The 24,812-nt window shown below is 36.0% G+C and overlaps 1 protein-coding gene across 1 annotated transcript in view; it reads left to right on the forward strand.

Annotated features, from left to right (window-relative positions):
• Window positions 1-23,592, forward strand: part of Hmgcr_0 (3-hydroxy-3-methylglutaryl-coenzyme A reductase) — a 40,917-nt gene extending 17,325 nt beyond the window's left edge. The window contains exons 2-7 of the mRNA XM_011194487.3: window positions 15,081-16,013; window positions 20,426-20,513; window positions 20,633-21,208; window positions 21,343-22,679; window positions 22,779-23,148; window positions 23,235-23,592. Coding sequence (XP_011192789.1) covers window positions 15,659-16,013; window positions 20,426-20,513; window positions 20,633-21,208; window positions 21,343-22,679; window positions 22,779-23,148; window positions 23,235-23,313 — 2,805 coding nt within the window. The 5' untranslated portion in view covers window positions 15,081-15,658 and the 3' untranslated portion in view covers window positions 23,314-23,592. The remainder of the gene's footprint in view (window positions 1-15,080; window positions 16,014-20,425; window positions 20,514-20,632; window positions 21,209-21,342; window positions 22,680-22,778; window positions 23,149-23,234) is intronic.
• Window positions 23,593-24,812: the final 1,220 nt, after the last annotated feature.

The following is a 24,812-nucleotide window of genomic DNA, read 5'->3' on the forward strand; positions in this document are numbered from 1 at the left end:
AGGAATTTAAAGCCTTCGACCAAAGAACTTTTTTCGAAAATAAAATTCGTTTATTAAACATTAACACTTGTTATATAATTACAAGCTAGAATGTTATTTTTTTTTTTAATATTTCCTTGTTTATTTTTTGAAAATTTCAAAGACTGTAGAATGTGACTTAATTTTTAAGGAAAATAGTTCAACAAAGTTAAACCAAATACCGCGTTATTATTAAAATTCTTGATTAATTAATATTTCGTGACTTTCAAAAGCTGGTAAAGAAATAAAATTTACGAAATTTGTGGTTTTACACTGCTTTATTGAAATTCTTGTGTGGTTTTCAGTGAGGCAATACTTTTGTCGAAGTTGGTATTTTTGACAGCTTTTACTTGATTTGTTTTGCCATTTCACTCGGCTATGTATTGGCCAAACTAATTTTTTCCGGGAGATTCAGTAATACATTGTATTCTCCGAATTTCGGAGTTGACCTAAAAATTCGAAATATTTGGATTCAAAGTTCGAAAAAGGGACTTGAAAAAATATTAATAATTACAGGATATAGCTACAAAAAAATTCAAAATATAGATACAATCAAATTTTTCTTCTTAAACCTACCATAATAAACTGTATTTATTATTAATTTTTAAACCTTTATACCCACTACACTGTAATAATATAAAATTATGAATAAGTTCCAATTAAGCGCTTTTACATTACCATCAACAAAATGGGGAAGAATGTGAAAAATTCATCATGATAATTATTTTTAATAAATTGATATTAATGATTTACTAATATTCATGATATTTATCTATATTTTGAACAATTATTTTTGTAAGCCAAATGGTAGCAATCAATGCGAAATATCGAAAGAGCGATTGCAGCTGTTCCAAATATTCGAAATTCTTGTGTGCAAAAATAAATGTCCAAACAATCGTACATTTGTAGGCAAATATTTGTGTGGTAGAGGTGCATACGCTGATGGAATATTACACTTGCGAAATAGGCGAGAAGAAAAAACGCGAAATGGCGCAAATAAGCAAACTACATCCGCTGTAAATGCAACCGATTTCGAGGTCATGGCTCGTATGAAATCGCGAAAAGTCCTTGACATTTGCCTAAATCGCTAGCCCGGGTGCAATGGAAATGCAAATGCAAATGCATTACATTTATCGCTCACTTAAAGCTAATTAAAATACACAAACCGCAAGTAAACTATTCGATTTCGATATGTGTGTGTGTGAGCAATTTATAGAAACATAAAAATTTCTTTGCGAATTACAATTTCGAAACAGCGGGGCGCCGCTTTCTACACACACACACACACAAGCGCTGATTGTTTTCACATTTCTTTTTGGCGAAGAAAAAGAAAATTTGAAACACAAGTGAACAAACAAAATTGGAAATTGTGGAATAATTTGCAACAACAACAACTTTGTTTGAAATACAAAAACCAAAGAAAAAAACAAGAAAAACCCATTTTGGCATAGCGTGTGTTCAAGATATTGCCAATATGTACGGGTATGATAATGCCGTCATTAACGCCAGCCGACGCACTCACCTCCGACCACAGACGAGTTCCCGCCAACGCGGGCCCATTACTACCCAAGGCACCCGCTGTGCGACCGAGCGCGCACCGGTAATGTTGTTTAATCGCATTGCTGTTGTTGTCACAGGTGCCCAGTTGGAATTTGAACTCAATCATGGGTGCATTGTTACCAAAAAAAAAATTCTAAAATTACATTACAGTATCTCTCACACTGCTGACCTTTTCAAGTGATCTCTCCACAAGATTAGGCTTTATCGCTTGCACGGCCAGTTGTAATGTGATTAACCGTTATTTTCTCGAGCGAATTCTTTAGAAAAGTTGAGTTACTTATCTCTTTTCTCAGAAAACGGTAGATTGGCATATTGAGACTCCTTAAGAAGCTAACTTCTGCGCTCTGCTGTCATTAGTAATGAGACTTCCAACTGGGTGGCTCTCTCACATGCGTTGTATGTGTTTGTTTATTTGTTTGCATAAATACATACAAATGTATATCACAAGATTGAAGGTGAGCTCCCAGCTTGCCATTTCCCAGCTGATCTAATTGTCTGCAGCGTGCGGAACATGTTTACTTCTACATACAAATTGTTTTGTGTGTGTGTGTGCGTCTGTGTAATTTTGTCGAAATCTAATTTCATTCACACTTAATAGCGCACTTTGAATAATAATTCGCAAATTGTTTACCTAAATGGTGGCAATTAATTTGATTTCCAAAAATAAGGCAACACTGCGCTTTATTTTTATTTTCTGAGTAAACAGCTTGCAGAAAATGATCTAAGCATGTTTTCACGAAAACATGGCCAAAACCAACACACACACGTACGTATGTAGCACAAGCTGCTGAAATACATAAATTACACGAGTTTAAATATTTACTTTCGAAAGAAAAGTTCCGTGGAAATTTCGCGAAAATTTACAATTTTAAATTTACTGAGTGATGCGATTGCTGCTTAATACCAAGTTCATCGTTATAGGGACTGATTTGAAAATAATTGCAATGCAGTTTACATATAGTGCATAAAAAATTGCATCGAGAAAAGTGAGTGGAGTTCCATTAGTAACGGAAATTATTGAAATTTCTATAGTTTTACTTATTTGGACCTTTGAAGATTTGCAATTTCGGCTACTTTCCAAGGTTAAGTTCCAGACCAAACCAAATTTACACTTTCCTGCCTTAAATGTATTTAAAAGTTCACGGATATACAATTAGCGATGTGTTCAAAAAATAACGGGAATTTTCAAATTTAAAATTCAACGGTTTTTGTCAGTCCAATTGTCATAATTTAGAGTTGTTCGTTTGTTAAACTCTCACACTTCATTGCTTGTTCGTGAATTGTTGGCCAAAACCAATACTGTAACTGTTCCGTGTGACTTTTTCGTAATTCCAAAAATGCAGAGAACCTTAAAGGGCTGCATTTTTATACTTTTGTCACGTTTTGGTTATAGTAAAATGAAAACTATTTAGTTGAATTCATTTCCATTGAAATTTTGTGCATTTTTGTTCTTGTTTTGGTTTTTGTTTTTGAAATGACCACCCAGTCTCGATGTGCTAATGAAATTGATTGTTTTTGTTGTTTGTTTTGGTTTTAGTTAAAAAATCGTTGGTCCCCCGACTAAACTGAAGCTTTTATTTACTTTTCCTCAAAAACAGAAAATAAAAGAAAAGAGAAAATCATGCCACTTTCGGCATAAACTTGTGACTCATAAAAGTCGGCATAAATTTCCAAATTCCGTTGCTGTTGTTGTTGCTTTACAGTCCATGGCTGGGTGGGTAGACGTGCCTAAATGCGTTCACAGATTAAATCTAAACATAAAAAGATTAGTGCGCGCCTCTAAATGAGATAAAATTTTTATATCTGCCATGACGTGATGCCATGTTTGTCGAAGATTGCGAGCGCTGGGATAGACTTTCAATTTTCTTTTACTTTTCTCCTTTTTCTCATACATACATACATATTTCCCCACTCTGTCCAATATTTGTGGCGGTACAACGCACTTATCGCTTGAAGCACCCATTCACTCACACTAACGCACACACACACACACGCGTGCGCGCTCAACACTTTCATTTTTATTCGTACTCGTACTTGTGGCAGCACTTGAGCGCAGCAAGTGAGTGTTCTTTTGGTTAATGCTTAAGTTATGTGTGTAAGCATTTGCATACGCGTGTGCTTCCAACTTAAATGCATAGCACGCCATACTATACTGATAAGTATGTATGTATGTATGTTTGTTGAATTCATAGTTCACGGAAAGCATTTGTTTGTATGCATTTTGATATCTGAAGCCCTAAGCATATATGCTGGCTTGAGTGCTTTCTGCACTCTTGTTTGCCATACCAAAAATTTTATGTGACTTTGTAAACGCACAGTTCCAACGCTGCAGCTTCAATGACGCCAGCTTATTTACTCTTCCGTGTTACAATTTTTACGTTCCCAAGAAGTGCTTGCTTACAAGATCTCTTCCCGAAATTCTTATTCATATATGTACTTATGCTTATAGTACATGTCGAGTATAAGTTCTTGCGCATGTAACATGCCATAAACATCCATAAAAAAATACAAATTTGAATAAATATTTATTGTATTGGGCCACTTTTGTGATTGCTTTCGGCCTTTAAGCTAAAAATAAAATAACAAAAAGTACATAAAAGTGAATTTTTTTGTATTTCCGGCGTTGTATTGTAATGTAAACAAGTCCCGTGTGCTACAAATGATGTTAAAAATTGCAAATATGTATATTAACATACTCGTTTGTTTCACCAACAGGTACATATATGTACGTCATAAATCCTATTTTCGTTTAGAACAATAGAAGCTACTTAATGATACATACATATTTCAGATCTTTCTAAATATCCAATTGTGTAAATTTAGTTTTGACATCGCAATTGACCAATAGCTGACTGATCACTAAAATTTTTTGTAGAATGAAACCCTACATTTCTTAGATGATTTCCTCAAAACTTCAAGTACTCCAGCAACATTCTTCTGTTATTTGGCCGCGATAGAACACTCGATAAAATAACAGATTTCCAGCTGTTGCAAAGTTATTTATTTATTAAAAAAATATTAATCCAAAAAACGAGATTTAGAATTTAGAAATTACATTATTTGTGGACTTAAAGAAGCTAAAACAATTTTTAGCATAATTTATGGAAATTCCCTTCATATTTTACATCATTTCATAGATTAGGTAATTTCTCGCTAATTAACACAAATAATTTTCGCTCGATAATCACACAACAGAAGATTTATTTCCATTTTTCACATACTTATGTGTGTATGTATGTGCATATGTATTATACATATAATAAGTATGTAGCTTAAATAAATACCTTACTAAGTACCCATTTATGCACATAAATCTGATTGTACAAGCATATAAATATATTGAACAACAACAATGTTGCCTTGGCGAAAATTGTTGCGATAAATTTGCAAGAATTCAACAAAGCGTTTAACAGGAGCCGAAAGCGATAAATGCCAAAGAATAAACCAAGTAGAAAATCTTCAATACAAATGAATACAGATATAATCGAAAAGTAAGAGCAACATAATAATGGTCGTAGATACGATACGTATGTATGTATGTACATTAAGGTGGTTCAACTTTCTTCAACAAAATGTTTCAAAAATATTGGCTAAAAGGATTGTTATATAGGTTCTTTTTAATGACAGTGGAACTTCACTAATTCGAATCACCATAATCCACAAAAAATTTAGAGAGACTTCGAGTTAAAGAATTTTCAATAAAACATATGAATTTTTAAAAAGCTTTAAAATATAGGTTTATACACTATTTTATTTATTGACTTCGCATAAAGTTTTATTGAAATACATTAAAACATGTATTCTTTAATTTTTTTAGTTGCAGTTTGCTATTATTGGCTCTTGACGTCTATATACCATGCCTTTGTTAGATGATTTATGCAATCTATTAGAGTAATATTATATTTTTTGTTTTCCTCCGTACAATATAGAGAGACTATTTTAAAATTCTGCTTCGATAGTAAAATTTAAAATTTTGTATTATTTTGAGTTCGAGTTATGGAGATCTTCGTGTTATACAAGTTCGAGTTATGGAAGTTCCACTGTATCTTGCTCGTGTCATCTTTTTCGACCCAAACAATTTGACCCAGTCTAATGTATGTACATATATACATACATATCAATATGTATATGTGTATTTGCTCTTAGCATATTATAAATCCATTAGTGACTGGTCCGCTCGCCGGCAGTTTGTACGGATGCGGATGTGCGGATAAGCACACACACACACATGTTTATATGTATGTATGTACGAGTATGTCCAGTGAGGAGGGCGTGTAGGTGGCCTATAATTGCACAAAGCAACGTAATAATATGTACAAATATATGTACATATGTAATTCATATAAAAGATTCACTCAGTGTTCAATTGTGATCTGTTGTTGTTGTTAAATGAATAAATTTTGTTGGTAATTATTTTCGTATTAGCATTTAGCCAAATTTGTTATGATTATTGTTATGAAGGCTTTCCATTTCGTTTTCATACGCTTGCTGTTGCACGTAGCAACAACGACCAAGTGAGGGTGTGAAAACACAAATAATGTATGTATGTATGTATTTATGTATGTATGTATGTATGTATAACAATTTATTTTAGCATTTTTTCCAAAGTTATTCAATATTTCGTTTTTTCCATAGATCCACTTGAACTTACGCGTATTTATGGCTATCAGTACAAAAGAGATGTGAATCAGTTGAGCGGTGTATGACACCTTTCGCTCAGTTGCATTTATGACGTACGTTTTTACATTTCAATGTGAATGTTTAACAAATATTACGACGGATGTTGTGGTTTGACCTCAACCTTAACTTAAAATTCTCATCGATGAACAATGCGATGTAGCGCACCACAACAGCGACAAAAGAAAACATTCATACTCGTATGGTTTGACTCCACATTTCCATACGCATTGACTAAAATAACAACAAAGTGTTGTGGGAAAGTGACTTATTCGTTTGTAAGCCATCACAACACATACACACATTCATATGGAAGTACTGTATATGTGTAGAAGTGGTCGTTCCAAAGTAAGATTTCTTTTAAGGGGACTTCATCGATTTGTCGAGTACTTGTATTCACATTCATCATTAGCATATGTACATATGTACATACTTAATATGTATCTAAATGAAATGATCTCAGACTGCTGCCTGAGAAATTGTCACCTTACAGTGCGCCTGTTTATACTTAACATGGAAATTATTTATTTTATCTGTGTTCAATCGCTAGACAATTCATAGGCACTGGAGTTAATTTTTGGAAACAGTGAGACCTTTTACAACCGCACAGGCTGAGTACGATCCTTTTACTTATAGAATATGCTAGAAATGATGAAATCCTTAAACTGAATCTGTTTCAGGACTTTCATACCACAATACAGCTTTGGAAATTTTCACTTAGACATCTACATATAAAAATAAAAATTAGACTCTCCAAACCGGTGACATTTTGAATTTTACAATTCCCGTTAATTTTTGAACACACCACGTACGTGTTTGCTTATCATATAATCCCACTAAATGCAACATATTTACTAAATCCATAGGAAATAAATAAAATTCCTTTCATCCGCGTTTTACAGGAAAAAATGCATGACTGCTCCTTTTATTTAAAGCATCCCGATTAAAAACAAGTTTGTCTAGCCGTCCACCGATTTCAGAATTTTTTTTATTTCATTTATTTGCCTTTTATGCTCATTCCTTTGCGCAACGTCACTGTGTTTAGTGAGGAGTGCACTTTTGTGTAGTCAGAACATCCACACTCATATTTACAAGCATACTTCTGTGCATTATGTATGGAAATTTATTGCAGTTAAACCGAAAACATGCATTAATCACCCGACAAGAATTTGCGAACGAAAATGAAAACTGCAACTTAAATCGTCACACATTGTCCTGCTGTGGGATTCCCTTATGAAACTTGTTGTTAGCGTCTGGGCAAGCAGAAGCATTATCTGTATTAAAACCAGTCTTGCTGTGAGATTCGTATTAAAAGTCATTCTCTCGACATTGGACTTGCTACAATTCGCTGGAAATTGTCATCAGTTTACAAGACACGAGATCAAGTAGGTGTATGTGTATGTATGTGTATCTGTATGTCTGTATGTCCATATGTAGCTACTTGCTTGCTTGCTTTCTTTTAGCTCACTTTATATTTATAAACTTCCTATCTGCGCATTACAATACCAGGAAAGAGTTATTCAGATTCTGAGTTTAAGCTAGATCTTCTTACGTGAATTGCATGGAATTTTAACACATAAATACTCACATACATATGTGTGTACATATGTAAATGTGCGTCTTCCTAGAACAATTTAGCTAGGGATTTTCCCAAACATCATCATCCGTATCGTTTTACTTATTTCTCATGATTTGGTTGCTTCAGCTTGCAAATATTTATTTTTTATTAGCTAAATATACACAAGTGTGTATGTGAGTGTGAGTACGCCGAAGCAATTATTGGCACTCAAAAACTCAATTGCCTCAGTCGTCACACACATTTTTTTATGCAAATGTATGTGTGTATGCAGATATGACATGGCAATCATTGCCGCGAACAGTGTTGACAAACGCTATATGTCCACTTGAAAGTGTAGCGAATGTAAGTTGTGTTATAAGTCGCATGGGTAATGACATTCTATCCCGAATTTTCATTTTTTTTTGACTCGAGAATAAAATTTTAGAGTTTAATCTTTTTTTACCTACAATATCCGGGTGGAGTGTATTCATAAATGATTTGTACACTGTAGATATTATTGGCCAATTGACTTGCAACGCCGATACTGGCACTAATCGCAAGTCCAAATTCTCAATTTGTATGCTCCGTCACACTTGCGAGCATTTAGCTACATACTATGTTTGTATGTATGTATGTAGTTTCATTTTATTTATGGCAAAGTATGTTGTTATGCATGCAGTGCGGGCGCCTGCTACTTCTAGATTCTGTGGAATTTTCAAAAATGGAAAGCATTTCACTTTAAATGTTGATTACTCATTAACAAAGTCGCATGACGAAAACAGATTCGCGCCGCTGAAAATCTTTTGCATTCAATTCACGATAAGTTCGGCGTTGTTTTTGCCTTTCTTTTTGTATATGAAGAATTGTTGGTGTGCCGGTTGACAACAGATAATCGCGCCCAATTGTCTCCGAAATTGTTGTCACATAATTTAATTTAAATGCTTTTCTACGAAATCAGCATTTTTTGCAAATCTTATTCTGGTCTGTGGGTACAAACATATGTAGTTATATACATATGTATATGTTTGTATGTGTGTATGTATGTACCGTAGGGTGATTCAAAAAAAAAATTTTTTTTTTCTTGCAAACAGGCTTTCAATTCAACGTAAGAAGATGCCAGTTAAAATTTGAGCCCTTAATATTAATATTAAGACTGTCCGCATCGCGTGTTTGTATTTCCCGTAAGAATAACATGGAACAATTATTCTCTGCACTTTTTGAATTTTATTGCTAGTCTGTCATGTATTATAAAAAAGAGACTTCCACTTGTCTTTGAGAATTGAACGCTCTACAAAAAAGGTCTCCTATAATTTTTGGAGAAACCTAATAGTTTACAAGTTATTCAAGACCAAAGTTTAATTTATCGAAAATTGTAAGGTTTTTGATGCATTTCAGCGAATTAGATGATTTTATTGGAATAAAATACTCAAAAAATTCATATTTTTCTGAAATTTAGTTTCTTAGATTTTATATTTTAGTTTAGAAAAAAAAATTTTTTTTTTGAATCACCCTAATGTACCGCAAAAACAATAAAATTCCTTATCTCACACTTTAAGCGTCGAAATTTCGCAATTAGAAGACAAAATGTTTTCGGAGAATCTACCAGCCATTCACAAATCTGCGGGAACTTGCTAATTGCTTGTTTACTTTATAAGGCAGTTTTTCCCAAACTAATAACGTAGTTGCTTTTGTGAGTATCGGATAGAGATAGAACTGACTCTGATTTAAAATAAAATCTATTTTTTTGATTTTTTTTAATTATATGACGTACAGTGGAACTTCTCTAACTCGAATCACCATAATCCACAAAAAAACTTAGAGTTAGAAAGACTTCCGAGTTACAGAAGGTAATTTGTATGAATTTTGACTTCTATTGCCACTTCAATAGTTCGAATTATGGAGAACTTCGAGTTAGAGCAGTTCGAGTTATGGAAGTTCAACTGTATTTACAAGTTATATAAACCTTTCTGGCAAGTGCATCAAAATACAGTTGAACTTCCCTAACTCGAATCACCATAATTCACAAGAAAACTTCGAGTTAGAGAGACTTCGAGTTATGGAAGGTAATTTGTATGAAATTTGGCGCTATTGCCAATTCAAGATTTCGAGTTATGGAGAATTTCGATTTATAGAATTTCGAGTTATGGAAGTTCAACTGTATCTCCATAAAAAACAAACAAACAGTTTTCACAGGCATTCACGGCTTGCTCATATGCACATTCTCTTGCCAAGCCATAGTAATACGCTAGGCACGTTAGTGCCTTCAAAAAGGCTTCTCTTTTCAATTAAACATTTACGTAGTAAATTAACCTACATGTGTTTTATTTCCAGATCAAATCAGATCTTGCACCTAATAACCTAGAAAAAATATAGAAAATAAATGAAAATGAACTTGTGCTCCGTTACACACGACTTATAAATAAATATATTCATTATAGCCGTAAACTAACCATATGACCCTGTGCGCGCTTAATAATTATATAATTCATATGCAAAATTAATGGTCAATTCTTCGGAAAACAACTTGCTTCTTTTTTAAACAACACACTCGCACATGCGCTTGTGTTTTTCAAATTGGCAAGCGCTTCATTTGCGTTAAGCTTCGTGCAAATGTTGCAAGCATCTGCGCCATTTACCGCCGGGCAATTTGTTTACTTTCGCACAACAATAAAAACAAAGTTAAGTGCTTTCATTTTTGAATTAATTTGCAACATCTGTAATTGGCGTAAAATGACGACAGTAAAAGCGAGAAAAAAAAATTGTTTTATTATTTATAACTTAATTGATTGCTAATCCTGCTGTAGTTTTGTTTAATGTAACAGTTGCCTTAAATTTTCCTCGATTACAAAAGTGACGCTTAATATTTACATAAATTGAGTAATTTATATTTTCATAGCATTATTTCAATTAAAAGTTGTGTTCTGTTCTCTAATATCCAACCTTCAATTTCATTTTGCACGATCATAACGTGACAACAAAGTGTTTTCTTAAGGGATCTCAGAACATTTATCGAACGCCTAAAAGTAGACCTGTGTCTAGCGATGGGCAGAAACATGGCTTTGTATAAAATATTTTTTGATGAAGCGCTTAGAACGCAATTTAATCGTTATTCAATAAGATAATACTTTCAACCTTCGGCACTGATAAACAGATTTTCGGCATTAATGGATGGTTAGGTTAGGTTAGGTACGAAGGCTGTTTCCCTATAGGGGGAAACCCACTTGGCATCGAGAGCAGTCCTTTGTGATGCCATAAAAATTCAACCCCCTCACTTATTATGAATCGACAAAGCGCTTGGAGCCTACCACAAATCTGCAGAGGTTTTTAACTTCTGTATCCGCTAGTTCGCGGAGGTGCCCAAAAAAGTGAGATCCAAGGATTTTATGTCTAGATCTCGCAAAGGCGGGACATTCCAAAAGGAAATGCTGGGAGGATTCTACCTCACCTTCTTCTAGGCAGCTTTTGCAGCTAGCATCCGATAAAATTCTTAATTTGACCGCGTGAGTCCCAATGGGACAATGGCCAGTTAGAACACCTATAACTTGGGAAAGATTGATCTTGTTTAGGGCAAAGAGTTCCCTTGACCTCTTGCGATTTACTTTGGGCCAGAATGATCTTGCGACAGAACAGGTGCTAGTGACTGTCCAACGCCTGCTCAGTTCGACTGAGACCCATTCATCCAGAAGCAAGTTGCAAGAGGACAGCGGCGCCCCCAATCAGTACTTTTCGATTTATTTTGTTTTCTTTCAACAAGAACAGTCTTACTACACAAATATTTTCGATATTAAAAAACGGTAGATGCATTTAAATCGCACATTTCGAAGTTGTCCTCCTAGCTAAAATGAATTAAAAAATTTCGATAATTGGTTAAAAAAATTCAACACCATATTGAATACCATCAGTAATAAATATTTTAATAAATGGAAAAAGTCGTTTTCCATTGATGGGGCAGAAACATAAAGAACAACCCTCGTATCATACACCTTTCACTGAGGGAAATGCTGTAAATATGTAGGTTCGTGTTTTTTGCTGCTTAAAAGTATCTGATTTCAAATAATTTGACAAAAATGTTGAAAACACACACAGTACTTATATGTAGCTATATCACTATATGTATATGTGATATTATGTTTGCACGCATATAACGCATATTTTGTAATTCATAAATAAATGTATGTATGTAAACAGAAACACTTTCCCATTACACATTCTACGCATAACATAAGCGCTCAACACATGCACAACACCACTACTGTTGGGTATTATCCTTGTGTGAGTGCTTGACACCGACAGCCCTTCTGTGGCCTGGCAAGCTAAACATACGAACACCGCACAATAAATGCCTGGAACGCTGTGATTGCACTAAATATCGCACCTACACACAGAATGCTTTGTATGTGTGTATGTTTGTATGTAGTTAAATGCGGTTTTTTGCTTCACTCATAAGCGGCCGTTTGATATTTGCTTCACTGATTTATTATTAAATTTGTGTCGTTGCGGCTGTCAATCCTTTTACTATAATTCGCTTTCGCTAGTTGTAACTCTTTCATAACTTACTTATATGCCTGCTCAAGTTGTTGTTGTTGTTGCTTGTATTTAAATATTAATATGTGGTGTTCATTTTTCACCGACGAATACCGTCATTGTGTGGTGTTTAGAGATCCTAGTCACGTTGTAGTTGGATCGCTGCTGCGAAAGACCCAGTGCAATAGACACACATACAAACAGTCATTTTTAGCTATATAGTATATACAAAGCGTACGCAGAAAGCTAGTTACATCGTGCTGCAACCAAATACTTCTGAACTACTTTACAACTAGTTCCACTTGCAACCCCAACTAGTTCAGAGACTTTCCACACAAACAACTGCTATATTGAAATGTCGAAGTTCTACCAGATTTCCTTCAGTAATACACAAATTGCACTAATCCAGTGAAGATAAAAAATTATCTAATTATAGACAGATTATATATTCAGAAACAAGTAAGTTCGAATTCATTCAGATCATGCGTATCTTATTAGGCAATTCTGATTAGATATATGATCTGTGGGAATTAATATCTTCCAAAAGTTGACATAATTCATATCCTTTTCTAACTACTTCGCATTTGACCAGAAGTTTCTAGTTAAGAACTAGTATTCTCCCAACTAGTTTGATGTTTTACTGCAGTGTTTTGTGTGGTAGTGTAACGAGTAGGTACTTCACTTGAAATAAATTGCTGCGATATCCATAATGATCAAATTATGTGTAGATGCGCATGTGTGGCGCATACAAATATTTGTGAGTACGGGGTTTTGAAAGTGCTTTAATGCTGAAATATGGGTGTGACAAAACATTTGAAAGAAATATTTCAATAGCGATATTAGTGATGACAATATACAAATGTACATAGATATATGTATATACAATATGCGGGTATAATGAAGATAGTGTGCATCGTTAGGGGCATTACAGATAAATTCGCTTTATGAACAGTGTAACATCAGCGGCACTGTGCTCTTAGCGAGTAGCAAAGGAATACTCGCTAAAGTAAACAATTTCATATTGATTTTCTTTTAAATGTTTTTGGTTGTAAAATGTTTTATCTTAATTAACTGAAATATTGATATGGCAACCAAGAAAGGGAAATAAGACATTTATAAAGAAACATTTTTTCAAAAAGAATTCTTAAAATTGTTCACATCAGGTGAAAGTTCTCAATTTAGTCTTTTATTCAAAATCGGTGAAAATAAATCAACAAATTGGTTTCACCGTTCTCCTTAAATCTGGCAACACTGTATGCACGTACGCTTGTATATTCGCCTTTTTACGTAGCAAATTTAATCCTGCAATGTCGCAAAGTCAATTGCTTTAAGCGCCTTACTTATTGCCATGCAACCATACTAATCGGTAGCAACGATTTGCCGCTTTTTCTTTTGTTTCCTTGCTATTGTTATCTTTGAAGCTCAAGCTGCACAAGTTCATATTGATAATTTTGCATTCTTTTATATTCCACTACAAAGTCTACCACCGTCCGTCCCTTTAACTGACTTACCAAGCCAAGTGGCTTACAACAATAAAATTTGCTTGCCAAGCCATTTCAACAACATCTTGTCCATCTGTGCTAACTTGGCTATCTTGGCCATTGGCCATTCGCCACTTGTAATTGGCAACGAATAATGCCACCGCCAGCCACCAAAACGTTCCAGTAAATCGGTGCCGCTCTAGTCGACACAAAAGAGTCACAAGTGTGAATAATAAAAAAATTGTAAAATCCCCGCAAACATACATACAAACATGCATAAATATGTATAATGAAATGATGTCAAGCGATGATCGATAAACTACATATATCAATTGCGATACAGACAGTGTTGCATGCTCTCTCTGGCTGCTGCTGACTGTTGCACGGTGTTGTAGTTGTATCTTTTCGATTGTCAGTTTCCGTTGTCCTTGTGCCGTGCATGAGTAATGCATTTTGGGTTAGTGAACTCTTTTGCAACACCGTCAATATTCTCGCAATCACTTTTAATTATCATTATTTGAGTCGCCGAGCTCAATTTGCATATACTCGTACATGCCTTCATACCAGAAGTGAATGCGACTTTATGGAAATGTTGCAGCAGCAATTAAATGGATTACTGTGCAATATATACCTGATGGACCCCGTTTAAATTCAATATTTAAAGAGAACGGAGAGAGTAGTGAATTTTGAATTTGTGCTTTAGGAATGAGAACTTCATCAAGATTTATCATTTTAATGTGAAGCTGTTTTCCACCCACAAATACGCATAAATACGTGTATCTAACGAGAATTGTAAAACTTAAAATTCCACAGATTTGGAGATCCGATTAGTTAGGTTAGAGGTATTTTTATAAGCTTGGCGATTTTCGTCTGTTAAAAGCTCACACTTCGTTGCTTGTACTTGAATTCTTAGTAAAAAACAATACTGTAACGATGCCTCAGCCTTCGTATTCACCAGAAAAAAACCATAAAAGGACCGTTGTTTTACAAGCATACACTGAAATGGTCAAAGTATATCCCAAAACCAGATATACTTTGTTTTTTCAAAAAACAAAAATTCCCGTTATTTTTTGAACACATCTCGTGTATTCTCAAATCACATTATGGGGTCAAATCACGATTTTTACATTTCTTATCATAGGTCCTCTCTAACATAACTTTTCTGAGAAAGAATTATAAACTTATTTATTACAAAGAAATGTATAATTTCCAACTATATTCGCTTACACTAATAAATCTCTAATTTTTATCTTTATTTGCAGACCTTCGTTGACTGAAAATAGCAACTGCGAAATCAAAGTATAAATAAACATTAGGAAAATATTAGCGAAAAGTGTGGCACAACGTCAGCTGCGTGTGAAAACAATTTGCAAATAAGTTGACACTTGAAATTGCACGCCAACCCCCAACACAGTCACTCCGTACACACCTCGCCCAATACACACATATAAGCACGTGTGTAACGTTGCAACAGCTGCTGCACACTGATCCATTAGCGAGGCAACGTATGTGATTGACTGACAACTACAACTAAAAAATATTTATTCATCAATTGCGATAATTTGTTGTTGGTGGCTCCAAACGATTTCCTACCACGCCTCCAGCTGTGCTACATACTCGCATTTACCTGGCGCTTTACTTTTGTTTGTGCAATTTGTTGTTATTGCTTTTGCTATTGTTAGCGCCAAATATAATACGCATTGTTGCAGCATTATTGTGATTGCAAGTTACGACGGCAGCAACAACAACAACGCGCCTAAACTTCAGGAATTTCTATACAGACTACACATTTCGCACATCGCCGCCAAAATTGTACTTAAACCGGAGATTCGTCGCCAAGATGATAGGACGTCTATTTCGTGCGCACGGTGAATTTTGTGCTTCCCATCCGTGGGAGGTTATTGTGGCGCTGCTCACGCTGACAGCATGCATGTTGACAGTTGACAAGCAAGCCGGTGGTGGTGGTGGTGGTGGTGGTAGCGTCGGCGCCGGCGTCGCCTCAATGACCGCATCAGCGTCGGCAACATCCAGCCGTCATCGTCCCTGTCACGGTTGGAGTCAGTCGTGTGACGGTCTGGAAGCCGAGTACAATGCCGCCGATGTCATACTGATGACGATTGTACGCTGCACGGCAGTGCTCTATTGTTACTACCAGTTTTGCAGTCTACATAAGCTCGGCTCCAAATACATTCTAGGTGAGTACTAAGCCCAGTATTAATGTGCATATGAAAGGTGTTCGTTAAGGCACCGTTGCGTTGGATGCAAATCATTTATGTAGAGAAAGTTGTTATTTATTGTAGCTCGGAAAATCCACATTTTCTATTTAGTTTTAAGAGTTTCAAGAGGTCAAATTGGGTAATTCTATACTTGTTATATGAATTATATAGATATTTATTTTTCAATTCATATTCTCAGTATGTTTCTGATTGGAACGTATTTTATTACTAAAAATAAAGAAAATATTTTGGTAAATAAATATTATTAGACAATATTTTTTTAAATATTCGTCAATAAATTGTTTCAAAACATTTAACCTACAAATTCAATTGTTAAAAAAATAACGGGAATTTCAAAATTTCGAATTGTCCAATTGTCCAATTTTTCTTTATAATTTTGTATTATGTTGATATAATATACATACATTAATGCCCGCTAGTCTTAAACATGGTTTTATAAGCTTGGCTATTTGCATTTGTTAAAAGCTCACACTTCATTGCTTGTTCATGAATTCTTGGACAAAACTAACGATGTTTCTGCCACCATATTCGCCAGACATGGCTCCGTGTGAACTTTTCCTATTTACAAAAATAAAGAGAACCATAAAAGAACCCCGTTTTACAAGCATAAGAGAAATTGCTGAAAGCTCCAAGGGCTATTCCAAAAAATCGAGTTTTTAGAAAGCAGTGCTTAATATTGAACGGGAGTATTTTGAAGGCGACTAACATTAATGTTGACGAACAAATAAATAAAAAAAAAACGAAAATTCCTGTTATTTTTTGAACACTCCTCGTATAACTTGATTTATAGCATTGCATGTATTTACTAAATGGTTTTATCTAGCACCTATTACCAAATGCAGCATTCCATGATATTTATGTATGTATGTATGTTTGTATGTAGAAATCTATAAATACGTGCTAGAGATCACAATTAAAATTTGGGAGCATATTTCACATAAACATATTTACATCTATTATACATCGATATTAGCCTTTGGTTTTTATTGACCAAAATAATGATCACCAACAAGATTACGCATTTGTTTAACCAGACTTGGGTGGCGGCATTGCCGAATCTGTGCGCATGCTTGTTTGAAACTTCAAGTGCCCTTAAAGCGATTTTGCTCTTATTCACTTAGATCGGAGCGGACAATCACAGTTCAATGCTTCGATGACAATAGTAAGAAGGTTGCAGGCTTTTATTTACAGTTAAATCACATCACATGCAGTTTCAAAATACTTTTGTCATAATTATTTTATTATTGTTATGATTGCTGTTGTTGGCCATCAACATTGCGCAATTGAGCAATGGGTGGCCTCGAAAACCGTGTTTGAGGTGTAAAATTTGCACTACTAACTGAGTGATTGAGGAATATATAGAGTACATATGTATGTAGTTGGACAGATAGATGTACCGTCGGTTGCACACACACACATTGCCTTTGGCTATCTAACTGTTGGCAACCTTCAACTTAAACTGGAAAACACTTATGCACTAGGGACGTTTCGCTTGAGTTTTACACGCGATCATTTGTTTTGAAGTCGGTTTTTTGAGTTTTCGATGTTCAATAGACGACTACTTGTCGGTCGGTAATCATAAGCACATACTTGTGAACATATTAATTCATATTCATGCCTATGAATGTATCTATGTATCTATGTATGTATGTCTGGACGTGTGTGTATTTCATAATAGTTGTTGTCTATGCTTAGAAACTGAAATGTTTGTTAAAGCTATTGGTTGTGCAAATTACAAGTGCAAGTGCGCTAATGCTAATATAATGAGCTAACACAGTCGCATAAATAGATTTTTTAAACATAAAATATGATGTCAGCATTGAATTGAAGACTCTTGCTTTTTGCTATGTTGAAGCATTCGAGCAAAAGTGAAATTAGCTAGACATGAAAAGCGGAGTAAACCTTTCAAGCGAAGCTCAATTCGCCGAAATTTGACTTTTCGAGAAGAATGTATGGAGTCTGCAGTGCTTTAAGGTTAAGTCCATGTGTGTGTCCATATTTGTAGATTTTCTAGCTGCGCACTGAGATTTCAAAATTTTGATTGATCGCTATCTATTTACCAGTTAATGACAAGAAAACCTTAGTCCATTTTCCAATTCAATGTCCATACAAAAACAAGAGTTAATACACACATACATATGTATGTATGTCAATTTTTTGCCTGCACTGCTGCGGTTAATACTCGCATGTACAAATGTGTATGTAAGTATGTATGTACTTAGCTCATAAGTTTATTCGCAAATCCACAACTCAAATTAATTGCAATTACGTGCGCTATGCTAAATGCTTGTACAAACGCGCGCGTGTGTGTGTGTTGCAGTGCGTTTTCACTCGCCTCGTTTTATTGCCACCAAAAGTGGAGTATTTTTAGTGAAACGACATTTTTAAAACGCCGCACAGCACACAGCAGCTCACCAGTCCGCATAAATATCCACTAAAATTTGCTATAAACTTCACACCGAAGGCCGTTTAGCGTTCGCGCTCGTATTTTAATGATCTCTAAATTCATTTTACTGCTGCATTGAAATCGAAGAATTAACAATGGCCTTTAGTGCACGCCAAACTGTTGTTCAACTGTCAATGCAATTAACATTCGCCTTTGCTGTCGCAGTCATTGGAGATGCAAAGCGCTGCTCCTGCGTGATTTTACGCCGCGCAAAAGCATAAAAGCGCAATTAACATGCATCTACAGTTGTTAAAACTTAAGAGTTCTTTATTAAAGTAATCGCAAGTGGTTTAGTATATATTTTAGAATGAGCGCACAGCTGTTGCCGTAATTTTCCAGCGCAAAAATTGCGTACAGTATTAGCCAATACATTATGTAGAAAGCAATGCCTTTTGAGATACAGTTTATAATATCTATGGGTTTATGCTACACACTCATATGTACATATTTTTGTAGAGTTCTGTTGAATTCTTTAAGGAAATTTGAATGTAAAAATGTATAATGCAACAATAATGTTAACGGTTTCCAAGTATTAAAAAATTTTAAATCATACTTGTATATATGCTTATGTATATGTGCTAACGTAGACGTAAGCTACGTAGTTTTATATCTTTTCTAAATACGGTGACAGCACATTACAATAGAAGCTTTCCGCTGATTTATGGTTTACCAAGTGTATATGTGTGACATGTGAGTGTTACGTTCATTGTTAATATCCATTAGGGCACTCCATAATTGTAAGTTTTCATATTTGCATTTCTGGGAAAACATTTATTTCACGATTCGTATTAAGTTGCTATTTCATGGGTATAAATAAACTCTTAGCGATAGAGACTAGAAATGAGTTAAAAGTCTCTATTGAAAGAATATTCTTTATCGTTCTAAAGATTTACAAAACTCTCATTAAGACTCGTCGAAACTGTGATATTAAAGCCATTTCAAAAATACAGGTGAATTTCTATAACTCAAACTTCTATAACTCGAAGATCTCCGTAAATCGAACTCTTGAATTGGCAATAGCGTTTAGAAATCAAATTTCATACAAATTACCTTCCATAAATCGAATTCTCTCTAACTCGTAGTTTTTGTGTATTATGATGATTCGAGTTAAGGAAGTTCAACTGTATTGTCCTATCTCTAAATTGAAAGAGATTCTGCTATTTTCCTTTCAAATGAGGTGTGCTGAAAATTCACATCAATTTTTCGAAAAAAAATAATATTTATTATTTCATAGAGGGTGCCACACTTTATATTTCAAAATATACATCAGGTTCGACGATTTCTTCCCAGTAACCATTCTTTTGAGTTCTAAAGGCGGGAAAAATTTGCTGGGGCGCATTTCGAAAAACAATAGACATACAAAAAATTCAATTTTGTCATCGTTTTCTTTGATTTGTGGCACGGTGCAGATGTTTTTTTTTATATCTTTAGAATAACATCTCTCTAGATAAACCTCATTACTTACTAATGGTTGTTGTTTCATTTGGCGAAGAATTACATAGTTCAGTAAAATGTTTCTTCTAATAAGAGTACGTATAATTTTTTCCCCAAATATAAAAATTGGCGTCAGTATCATTCATTAATTGTCACTACTCTTGTCTTATTAACTAATTTTCCCAAAGCTATGCTAAATTCATACTCGTGTCTTTTGATCTTTTATAGATTAGATGTAATTATCAAAAATATGAATAGAATTATAGCGGATCCCTCTCATGAATTTTAGCCAGCTCTATGAAATTTTAGCCAGCTTGGTATATACTTATGCACCTAAGTTCCTTTTGCACCACCCTAATGCACGTATACACTATGATATAAGAAATACCTGTTACTGCTACATAATCTTATATTTGCATTCACATTTCGCATTCAGCGTACGCCGAGCATTGAATGAATTAAGCCATTTATAATAAATTTTATTTCACAGGAATCGCTGGACTATTTACGATCTTCTCGAGTTTTATCTTTACGACGACAATAATCAAGTTCCTTGGCAGTGATATGTCTGATTTAAAGTGAGTAAAGCCATTTTCAATTATACAATGTAATTCAATATTAGCGATAATATTAGTGATCACATTTGTAATCGAACAATAATTCACTAATTTACATCTTCGTTCCCTCCACTCCCTAGAGATGCACTCTTCTTTATGCTCCTGGTTATTGATCTCACTAATTCGGGCACACTCGCGCAATTGGCGCTCTTCGGCACCAATCAGGCTGAAGTGACGAACAACATAGCGCGTGGCTTAGAATTGTTGGGACCGGCAATAACCTTAGACACGATTGTGGAGACGCTTGTAATTGGTGTGGGTACGCTGTCGGGCGTGCAGCGGCTCGAGGTGCTGTGCACATTCGCCGTTATGTCGGTGATAGTGAATTATGTAGTCTTCATGACCTTCTATCCGGCTTGTTTGTCGCTGATACTCGACTTGTCACGCAACGGTATGGACATGTCAATAGTGCGCGCTAAGGCCAAAGACTCCATATTGCTGAAGGCACTGAACGACGAGGAGCAGAAGACGAATCCGGTAGTGCAACGGGTGAAAATCATAATGACCACCGGTCTGATGATTGTGCACATCTACAGTCGCATTGTCTTCTCGAACAGTGAATACGAGACGGTGGACAAGAAATTGACGCCACAATTGAATCTGAATGCGAACAGCAGTCGTACGGAGTCCGGTGAATTTACCGATATGATCATCAAGTGAGTATACCCTTCTTCATGTTATTAGTAGAATATAAGAACTAGTCTGTAAATTGTAGTCAAAGCAGATTCTAGATCGAATTAGAATTTAATTTCTTTACAAATATGCATTCTCTCCTTTATTCTATCTCCAGATGGCTTACCATGAGCGCCGACCAGATTGTCATTCTTATCCTACTCATTGCTTTGGTTGTGAAGTTCATATTCTTCGAACATCGCAACGAGTTGCGTGACCAACTACGCCAGTCCACAGTTGCGTTTGCGGCGAAAACTTCTCAAACCCAAGCACTGAACGAAGTCGACGAAGCCGCTTTAGTTTCAACGACGCATGACACTGTCGACGACGCGAGTCAAACCGAAATTGTTGGTTCGATTCCTGAGCTCGTTGTGACCCCTCCCGGCGATATCGTACGCAGCCATCGCACACCACTTTTCACCATCGAAGAGCAGAATTTCGCAAATGCATCCACACAAACCGACAGCATAACCGATGTCAGCCAATTACTGCCACTGCAGAAATGTCAGGTCGAACCACGTCCAGTACGTACGCTGCAGGAATGCCTGGAAATTCTGCAATCCACTGAAGAGGGTTGCTCCGCTGCCAATCTCACCGATGAAGAGATCGCTTTAGTCGTTAATACCGCCAGTCAATACTTCCCCTTACACAACATCGAATCCATACTGGATGACCCCGTGCGCGGTGTGAACTTACGCAGGAAAATCATTTTCGAGCGCGCCAAAGTGCCAGCAGAGCGCATGGACTGTCTTCCCTATTTGCATTTCGATTACCGCAAAGTGATGAATGCCTGTTGTGAAAATGTCATCGGCTACGTGCCCATACCGGTGGGCTATGCAGGTCCGCTGCTGTTGGATGGCAATAGATATTTTGTGCCCATGGCAACCACCGAAGGCGCACTGGTCGCCTCCACCAATCGCGGTTGTAAGGCGCTCTCGGTACGCGGTGTCATTTCGCACGTGGAGGATGTGGGCATGACTCGTGCGCCCTGTGTGCGTTTCGGCAGCATTTCACGTGCTGTGGAAGCGAAAAATTGGATCTACAATGAAACGAACTACAAGAAGATCAAGACTGAGTTCGACTCAACATCGCGTTTCGGCCGCTTGAAGGAATGCTTGATTGCGATCGATGGCCCACAGCTATATATACGCTTTGTGGCGCTGACGGGTGATGCGATGGGCATGAATATGGTGTCCAAGGGTGCTGAGATGGCGCTGAGATGTATCAAAAAGGAGTTCCCCGACATGCAAATCATATCGCTGAGTGGCAATTTCTGTTGCGACAAGAAACCGGCAGCAATCAACTGGATCAAGGGACGCGGCAAATGTGTGGTAACCGAATGCATAGTACCGGCACAAACACTGCGCACCATACTGAAAACGGACGCCAAAACCTTGGTGGAGTGCAATAAGTTGAAGAACATGTCCGGCAGCGCTATGGCGGGCAGTATAGGTGGTAAGTAAAAAGACTCTGGTGTAACGGCATATAGAAATTAAATTATATCATTTTGTTATAATTTTTTTTATTTCACTTTTTTTTGGATTTGTCTCGCAGGCAACAACGCACACGCCGCTAACATGGTGACGGCCGTTTTCCTCGCCACCGGCCAAGACCCCGCACAGAATGTGACATCCAGCAACTGCTCCACCGGCATGGAGTGCTGGGGCCCGAACAATGACGACTTATACATGACTTGCACAATGCCCTCATTGGAGGTGGGCACCGTTGGCGGTGGCACTGGGCTTCCCGGTCAGGGCGCATGTCTAGAGATGCTGGGCGTGCGAGGCGCCAATCACGCGCATCCCGGCGAAAACGCCAAGAAACTAGCACAAATCGTGTGCGCCACAGTGATGGCGGGCGAACTAAGTCTGATGGCGGCGCTGGTCAATAGTGACCTAGTTAAGAGTCACATGCGTCACAATAGGTGAGTACAATGAAAATGACAACAATGCAACGCTTTTGAGTATGGGTTTATGTGTGTGCTTATTTTTCTCTCTGTTCACATTACAGGTCTTCCGTGGCTATCGCAGCCGGCAGCAAAGGAAGCGCGCTAAATGTAACGGTTTCCAGTTGCAGCAGCATCAGCTAAGGCACCGCGCATAAATCCCACTTGTTAACCCAACAGTTGTTATTTAAATCACACATTATTCTGGTGCAGACAACAGTGGTACGCACAAAACTCGTTGAAAGCCACAAATGCCGGCAGCGCCGACTGTGACCAACTGTGAAGTGCGTTTGCGAACTGCGTTTGTGCAACAATAACAAAAAGATTCTTCACTATCGCTTGTATAATGTTGTTGTAACTACGGAACAACGGAACTACATATATACATTATCTTATCTTTAACTTTCTAAAGCATTTACAACCGACATACAGGCATAAAGGCATACATATATACTTATATGCTGGCAAACTTTTTAAAGAAAAAAATATGCATAAATGTTTGCCGTGTGATGTTTAACGCGTGAAGTAGGCAAATTACTACACACACACACACACATATATATATACATAATATGTGTGCTTTGTGTAAAACGGCAGCAATTCATGTACGAGTGTATTACTAAGAAAATCAAAAAACCTAGTAGTTTGTTAAATTTGCAACGACAATTGAATATATACATATATATAAACGTAAAACATATTATTAGATAGTGCAGTGAAGTGAAGTGTAGAGATCTACGCTGATTAGCGCATACCTACTTAAGTTCATACACAGTACTCCTCAAGGGCTACATGCATTTGCGTGAAATTAAAAATAAAAAAAAATTAAAAATATAAATTTTAATAAAAAACCATACATTTTTAACCGCTAGATGCATTTGAAAAACTAAAAAAAAATATTTTACAACAAAATGCAACTATGCATTATATACAGTTGAACTTCCATAACTCGAAATTCTTCATAAATCGAACTCTTGAATTGGCATACAAGTAAAATTTCATACAAATTACCTTCCGTAACTCGAAGTCTCTTTAACTCAAAGTTTTTTTGTGGATTATGGTGATTCGAGTTAGGTAAGTTCAATTGTATATGAAAACACGCACATTTAACCCCTCACCAGTGTAACATTAGCAACAATCACTAAATTTCTTTGCATAAATTGCGAACTTTAAGCTAAAAGAATGAAATGACAATATCAAAACGTTGAACAGTTGTATGTGCCAATCAGCGCAGTTCTAATACACACTCACTTACATATACACAAACCAAACAAAACCCACACACATACATCCATATGACTATTTATTGTAAGCGCATACGCATGTACCCGCCATTTGTATCCGAATACCTGCTCCTACAAGCGGACGCCTTGCATTCGAACGTTTACTCTTGTTGGCATTCTATTCTCCATTAAGTTGCATTATAATTTATTGAAATGGCGCAAATCATTTCAAATTACTTTTATTTTACGTTAACAATACAAGTGTTTCGCTTATTAAATTTTATTATTTTTGTTTATTTAGTTTAAGCAGTCAAGCATAAACAAGAAAAAAAGGCAAAAACAAAAAGAAATAAATTGTAGAAAGTATTTTAAGTTAAATTAATTATTTCTTGTAAGCTTTTGTAAGTTTGTGTAGCAACA

This window comes from Zeugodacus cucurbitae, chromosome 2 (genome assembly GCF_028554725.1).
Source record: "Zeugodacus cucurbitae isolate PBARC_wt_2022May chromosome 2, idZeuCucr1.2, whole genome shotgun sequence".
Taxonomy (NCBI): Eukaryota; Metazoa; Arthropoda; class Insecta; order Diptera; family Tephritidae; genus Zeugodacus; species Zeugodacus cucurbitae.